At 36.8% G+C, this 7,778-nt stretch overlaps 1 protein-coding gene across 1 annotated transcript; it reads left to right on the top strand.

Annotated features, from left to right (window-relative positions):
* The first annotated feature begins 1,072 nt into the window (after positions 1-1,072).
* Positions 1,073-5,149, top strand: LOC104237101 (eukaryotic translation initiation factor 3 subunit B-like). Its single transcript, XM_070155164.1, has 4 exons — positions 1,073-1,368; positions 1,492-1,638; positions 1,757-1,870; positions 4,958-5,149. Exons 1-4 carry the CDS (start codon positions 1,147-1,149, stop codon positions 5,147-5,149), a joined length of 675 nt encoding a protein of 224 aa, XP_070011265.1. The 5' UTR covers positions 1,073-1,146.
* Positions 5,150-7,778: the final 2,629 nt, after the last annotated feature.

Here is a 7,778-nt window from a genome sequence, read left to right as displayed (position 1 = left end):
ACACTTCTGCTTTCAGCTTCAAAGGTGGCTATCTCTCTCCTATACACACCATTCCATATAGAACACAGAAAGAAAGATAAACAAAGATAAGAGAGTTCCAATCATGGTGGACGTTACGTCTATGGGAGAAATCACAGCCATAGCCGCTAGGATTGGTGTGGATCTTTCCCAAAACGATCTTGACTCAATTCATCTTCCTCCCGGTAAAGATTGCAGCATACCCAAGTCTTAAATCTTGACTTTCCCTTCTTCTTTTTTTTGTGTTTCTGCATTTTTATGATTTATATATGCGCTTTTTATGTGGTGATGCTTATGGGTTTTCTTTCTTTGCTGTAAAGTCTGGGTCTTTTTATTTTTTTTGGAGTTTGAGTTTATTGTTTTGGTTCATATGTTTTGAAGATTAGAAATTTCTAGTGTTTTGTTGGGTTTTTGAGTTTATTGGTTTTATTTTATGTTTATATTCAGTTCAATATGTTAAAATTTTTATGGCGTATATGTCTGGGCTTCTTTTCTATGATGTGAAGTTTGGATTTTGTCAATGTTCTTCTATTGAGTGTGCAAGGCCTGTTAATATGTTGTGAAGATTAGACTTTTAGCGTTTTCTTGGGTTTTGAGTACTCATTACCCTCCCCAGACCTCACTTGTGCTATTTCACTGGGTTGTTGTTGTTGTTGGATTTTGAATATGTTGAGTTTTGCATTTGCGAGTCTTGAATATGTTGAGTTATAGATCCATTACCATTTCTTGATTTATATACGGATTTTTATGTGTTTTTGCATTTTCCTTGAGTTCTGTTCATTTGTTGATAAGATAGAGTTTTAGCGTCTATATTGGGGATTTGATATCTCCATTTGTATTTTCAGACGCTGGGTAATACCTTAATTTATATATGAATTTTTATGTGATTCTGCTTGGTTTCGTTTCTTTTGTTTGAAGTTTAGGCTCTTTTGGTTTGTAATTGTGGCTTTGTTTGAAGTTTAGGTTCTTTTGGTTTGTAATTGTGATTTTGGTTCATACCGATAAAGAAAGGGTTTGTAGAGTTTAAATTCTCTTTGGTTCATATACCATGAAAATGGGTTTTGTAGTTTTTCCTTTGGTTTTGAATTTGTATGTTATTTGGATATTATCAGTGATGATGATGACTTAATGGAGGAGGACCCCTCGGAGTTTGATACTGGTTTTGGGAACATACTGGTGGTGGACAATCTTCCTGTGGTGCCTAAAGAGAAATTTGAGAAGTTGGAAGGAGTAGTTCAGAAAATTTACAGCCAACTTGGTGTTATTAAGGAGGATGGTCTCTGGATGCCTGTTGATCCTGAGACTCAGAAAACCCTTAGGTACTGCTTCATCGAGTATAATACTCCTCAGGTACTCCATTTTTTCTCCTTAGAAGCTACGATGTATCTCATTTCTTTAGACAATGTGTGAGACTTGTAATTGAATTGTGGAAGATGTTAACCAGTGTCATGTTGCTATGTTTTTCTGCTTTAGGAAGCTGAGCTGAGTAAGGAGAAGACACATGGATACAAGCTTGATATGTCGCATATATTTGTTGTTAACATGTTTGACGACATTGAGAAATTCCTGAAAGTTCCCGATGAGTGGGCTCGACCAGAGATCAAGCCTTATGTTCCAAGGGTTAGGCTCTTCATCAGCTGTCTTTTTCTCCGGCGAGCGCTATGTGTCTTAAATATTAGTTTTTCATTCATCTGCTAACATTGAGTTGTTTGTAACCTGGCAAGAGAATCTGCAACAGTGGCTTACTGATGAGAAAGCTAGAGACCAGTTTGTGATTCGGGCTTGCAATGACACAGAAGTCCTCTGGAATGATGCAAGACAGTTGAAGCCTGAGCTTGTTTACAAACGTTCTGTAAGTGAACTTATTTCCTCTTTGTGCTCATTTAGTTATCCATTCATGGATTATTTGTGGTATTGTTAAGTGTCTCATATTTTTAGAATTCAAAATGGGTCTTGTACCGAAACTATTTCTTTAAAAGATATTTTTTTTCTTTTATGAGAGTTTTGTTTAATGGTCTTGTCACACCTCCTTTTTCGCCCGCGCCGCCTCGAAGGGGAGCGGAAAGGAGTTTTTCCAATTAAAGGACAATCGAAACGAGATTTATTTATTTATTTTAAAGTCGCCACTTATGAGATTTTTGGTGTCCCAAGTCACCGGTTGAATCCCGAATCGAGGAAAATATTGACTCTGTTTAATAGTCTGCGCGCCAGAAATCCAGATAAGGAATTCTGTTAACCCGGGAGAAGGTGTTAGGCATTCCCGAGTTCCGTGGTTCTAGCACGGTCGCTCAACTGTCATATTTGGCTTGATTATCTGATATAATACATGTTGAACATATGTGCGAATTTTAACTTTTAACCGCTTTTATCATTATTATTATTTTAACAGAGAATTGCAACATCGTGAAAATATATCTCAAACCACGTCACATCAATGTGCCCGTGGTTATCGACATATTTCGACTCTGTTGAGATTTGGATTTGGGTCACATAAATGTGCACCCGAGTTTAAAAAAATAAATTGTTAAAGGCGCACCTAAAACGACTAGCGTATCATTATTTTGGGTAAGGCCGTGAAATTTGCTAAACGACCGATCCCGAAGTCTATACAATTATTAACCATTTATTGAGGGCCCCGCAACTTGTGTGTTTTATTGGGTGAGGCTCATCTCATTTATTTTAAAAAGGATAATCCTTAAGTGCCTACATTTTTTCTATTAAATTTGTCTCTAAAAAATGAAAGAGAAAAGGTCCTAATTTATTTACATGCTTACGAGTTGTTATAGTCGGGTTCCGAACGCGATTTGTTAAATCAGAGTGTAAACACAATATGGACAGAGTTACTACACCATTTATTTATTTTTTAGGCAATACATAGGCAGTTCGTCCACTAAGCTACTGTCAGATGTTCCATTATATATATTAAACAACTACATGATTTGGATTTAGAGGAAGCTAAATAATGTATATATACAAATAAAATTCAGAATATAACTAAGATAATTCAGAACTTCAACTCTACATTTCATATTCATGCTTCATGTTTCAGTTTACAGTAACCAGCGTGTCAGTTGTGTACCTGATATTGGAACCAAAAGAAAAGGAAGAGCAGCAGGAATGCAGTAGCATACAACAACAGCAACACCCAGCAACCAGATTTAAAAATCGAGCAGAAATCCAGCAACAACCAATGAAGTAGTAGCAAATAACCAACCAAACTCAAGGAACAAACCAAATGAAAAATCCAGAAACACCAACAACAATCAACGGGCAGAAACAAAGTGAATCTTTTTCTGATTGAAAGACTAGTTAATATTTAACCCTTAATTTCTGAATCCGTATATACAGTATATTCAGATTGTATATCAAGTGTATACTACTCTTTCTTTAAATTTCCAGAACGTTTTTCTGTTCCGAAAAATCCTCAAATCTCTCTTAATATTCAGAAAATCTCTTATATCCTCTCAATATTTTCGGAGTTCTCTCAATATTTTCGGAATTCCCCCTCTATATTTTCGAAATTGTCCCCCCTTTATTTGTGTCCAGCTCCTCCATTTATTTACCAACTTCCAGCATTTTAAAATTAAATTCCTCTATCTTCTACCCACCCCCATTTAATTTCCCACTACCTAATGTTTTGTCCCCCATTATATTAAACAATGTATAAATTCTCCACCATTATGTCTTGTCCCCCACTACGTATTATTTTAATATTATTTAATACTTAGTGGACATAGCACTCATTAATTATTTTTAAGACTCCTTTAAAATCTCGAAAATGCCATTTGAAAATATTGAAATTACCATTCTACCCCTGAAAATACTGCAATTTATCATTCTACCCCCATCAACTATATCCAATCCTCCTGAATCAATTAACCAAACTATAGCAGCTATAACCAATTCCTAATCAAATTTCATCAACAAATAATCAACTTCTGCATAATAAACTTGCCAAATTAACAACATTCATGAATTACTAACAGAGTCAGATTCATATCAACAAACTTAACAGGACAAACAAGTAGATTTAAATCACTAAACTCAACATCAGTTGAACTCAAACTAAATCAAACAACATCATAACAAAGATGAATGATTCAAACTAAATCAAAAACTAAAGACCAACACATAAACACTCACATTAAATCACTTGATGAAAAACTAACAAACTTCAAACAAAAAAATGAACCCGAATTAAATCTAACACATTCCTATATTAAAACTAAACAAGAACAAATGAATAAAAACAAACTGAAGAAACAATCAAGAAATGATAAACAACGAACAAGAAAAGAATCAAATATATACTGATTTCAGATCCGAGAATATCAAACAAAATATGGACAGAAATGAAACTTAAACCAACTAACCAGTTCGGAACAACGACGAACTCGAACGGAAACAAATCTGCCCGGAAACTTTGAAACCAAAATAACTCGAATCTGCCCGAAATTTTTTATATATTTTCTGGTTGATTTTAGGCGATGAAGCTGGACGACGAAGACGACCAAGAACTCGACCACAAAGACGGCGATGAAGCAGCGTGAGGCTGGTCGACGAAGGTAGAGGGATGGGGCTATTTGAAGCGACATACTGGTGGAGAAAAGGACGATGATAGTGGTCGACTGGTATGGTGTTGTCGTGCGACGATGGGAGATGGTCATCGTATGGGCGTAATGGTGGAGCTGGACGTGGGCGTGGTGGGAGAGCTGATAGAGTTGCTGGTCGTCATGGTGGACGATGACAAGTGAAGCAGCAACAGCCATGGGAGGGTGGTTTTGAGCTGGAGCTCGACGACGAAGAACGACGATGAGGAGGCTATTGAGCAGCGACTAAAGAAGAAGAAACATCGGCAACAGCAACGTTCGTCACTTGGTTTGGTGGGTGAAGGCGACGAGAGGGCAGCTATGGTTGTTTGGACGTTGGGTTTCAATAGCGGACTGGGAGTTTGGACGAAGAAGATGAAGAGAGGGGGGTGTATTGCTGGGTGTTGAAGACGAAGGGAGAAGGGGCGGGCAGCCATGGGAGGTGGAGCTCGGGGAAGAAGACGATACAGCATGGGAAGCCATGGGAGGGAGCTTGGTTTGGAGATGGAGAAGAAGAAGAAGAGAGGGGGGAAGGTGGTTAGGTTTTTTTAGGTTAGAGTTTTCAAAAAATGAAAAATGAAAAAAAAAATGGAAGTAGGGGGTTGAAATTTGTTTGGGGTTATGGGGCGGACTGGGTCGGGTCGACCCGGTAGGAGTTTATTTGGTTTGGGCCATGGTTGATTTAAATTAGAAGGTGGCCCAATCCGATTTTCTTCCTCTTTTATTGCTTCTTTTCTTTTACTTTCTAAAACTAAAATTCTAAATTAAGTTACAAACTAAATTAACTTATTAAAAATACTAATTAATTCCTAGCAACAATTATCATATAAAATGAAATGACAATTAAAATACAATCACACAATTTGGACATTAAAGGCTAAAAATGCAAAAGATGCTTATTTTTGTAATTTTCATTCTTGTAAAACAAACTTAATTACGCATAATTGTAAGCTTAAATCCTAAACGCAAATGCGATGTATTTTTGTATTTTTTATTAATTTAGCAAATAAACATGCACAGACAAATGCAAACAATACAAGAAAAATAACACAAAATTCACAACAATTGCAAACAAACAAAAAATTGTTTTATTTTTGAGAATTTTTAGGAGTAATTCTCATATAGGGCAAAAATCACGTGCTTACAGCTGCCCCTCTTTGTCCAAAGACACGAAGAGTTTTCGTGCAAAGATAAAGTGAGCGATTTTTGCCCATCCGAGTACTCCGTGTGAAGCATTTTTTTGAAAAATATTTAACCGAACTTTTGCTTCAAAGGTTTCCTACATATCCCTGGCTAGAAGGGAATCAGGTTAATGTAGTTCGGGAAGTTTTGGTAGCTGGGACTACCATGGGACTGCAATGTTACTACTGTTGCATGCTGTTATTACTGCTTGCCGACCTCCTTATTACACCATGCTGAAAGAAAACAAGAAGCTAGACTAGACCATAGTCTATGAATTACAAAATCTTATCTAGATCATGCTCTTGTGTCTCTTGTTGCTTTGATGTCTCGGTGACTTCTCTGGTATTTCTTTACTTTCGATTTGTCTTGTATTCTCCCTTGATTGCCGATCTCGAACTGCTTATTTCCTTTTCGGGAGCTTCGCATTATTTTTCCATCGAGTCTTGGACTTCCTTCCTCTGCTGGGAATTTTTTTTGTTTCCTGCTGGGGATTTCGGCTGTATTCTGTTCTTCAGGGGGGCTCCTGACCTCAACAACAATTTTGAAAAATAAATCACCATTCCTTTCTTCAGGCGGGCGAGATTTCAACAACTTCGAAAAATAAATCGTCATTTTGTTCTTCAGGAGGGCTCCTGACCTCGACAACAACTTTAAAAATAAATCGTCATTCTGTTCTTCGGGGGGGCTCCAGACCTCAACAACAACCGAACATTGATAATCTTAAGAAAACTAAAAAAATGACTCCCTTTTTTTTCAAATTCAAACTTCTTCTTTTTTTTTTTCAAATTTTCCTAGGAGAAAATTCATCAGACTAGGTTTTCTATCTTAGGAGAAAAAATCATCAGACTAAGACGTTGATCCTAGGAGAAAATTCATCGGACTGAGATTTTGTTATGATATCTTGGGAAAAAAATTCTATCGGACCAAGATTTTGACTCTATGAGATAAATCGTCAAACTAGGTCCATTTTGTTGTGATCGTAGGAGAAAGATTCATCGGACTAAGATTTGATATCTTATCTTGGGAGGAAAAAAATTCCATCGGACCAAGATTTTGACTCTAGGAGATAAATCATCAAACTAGGTCTATTTTGTTGTGATCTTAGGAGAAAGATTCATCGGACTAAGATTTGATATCTTAGGAGAAAATTTCATCGGGCTAAGTTTTCTATCTTAGGAGAAAAATTCATCGGACTAAGATTTGATATCTTAGGAGAAAATTTCATCGGACTAAGTTTTCTATCTTAGGAGAAAAATTCATCGGACTAAGATTTAATATCTTAGGAGAAAATTTCATCGGACTAAGATTTCATCGGGAGGGAAATCCATCAGACTAGGACTTTTATCCTAGGAGGAAAATGTAAAGATCAAAGATTTGAGAAACTTACCTTTGTAATTTCTTCTTTTCTTTTCTTTTTCCCTTGCGCTACTTTGTTCTTGTTTCAACTCTCAAGCAAAGAAACATTTATCAGTTTTAAAATGGTGACCGATTTGTAGCCTTGCTGGAGATGGCTTCCTCCTTTAAAAGCTCGTGTTGTCTTCCCACGAGACTATTAGGGATAATGTTGTTGGGGAATTACTTACTTACCTGCTGGGGATAATACCACTGGGGGAGTCTCCTTTCTTCCCCTCCTTCAAAATTTTTTATTTTCTCTCAACACTGTTGGGGATAAAAGTGTTATCATCTCGGGATAACGTTGTTGAGGATAACGCTGTTGGGGGAATTTTATTCCTTCAAATCGGTGCTTCATTCTTCTGGAAGCTGCTGGGGATGATAATGGCTTTTGCTTTTTCGAAACACCAGTTTCATCTCTTTGTTCTGTCTGCTGGGGATAACACTGGTTCAAAACCCACTTTCCTTAAGACTGGTGTTATCTTTCTTCTTCCCCATGTGGATACCTGACTTCCAGAAAATTTTCAAAATGAAAAGAAAATTTTCTGCCCCAGTTTGAAAATCTTCTTTATGGCATGCCTTTCTGCCATCAATGTC

Source organism: Nicotiana sylvestris, chromosome 1 (genome assembly GCF_000393655.2).
Source record: "Nicotiana sylvestris chromosome 1, ASM39365v2, whole genome shotgun sequence".
In the NCBI taxonomy this organism is placed as follows: domain Eukaryota; kingdom Viridiplantae; phylum Streptophyta; class Magnoliopsida; order Solanales; family Solanaceae; genus Nicotiana; species Nicotiana sylvestris.
The sequence above is the reverse complement of the archived record's forward strand: the minus strand, read 5'-3'. Positions and strand labels throughout refer to the sequence as shown.

Bases quoted from the DNA above. Each gene is read 5' to 3' on its own strand.
- LOC104237101 (XM_070155164.1), top strand. From the start codon at position 1,147: ATGGAGGAGGACCCCTCGGAGTTTGATACTGGTTTTGGGAACATACTG. The intron at 1,369-1,491 runs GTACTCCATTTT...TTTCTGCTTTAG, and splicing joins TCGAGTATAATACTCCTCAG to GAAGCTGAGCTGAGTAAGGA. The intron at 1,871-4,957 runs GTAAGTGAACTT...GGGTTTCAATAG, and splicing joins AGCTTGTTTACAAACGTTCT to CGGACTGGGAGTTTGGACGA.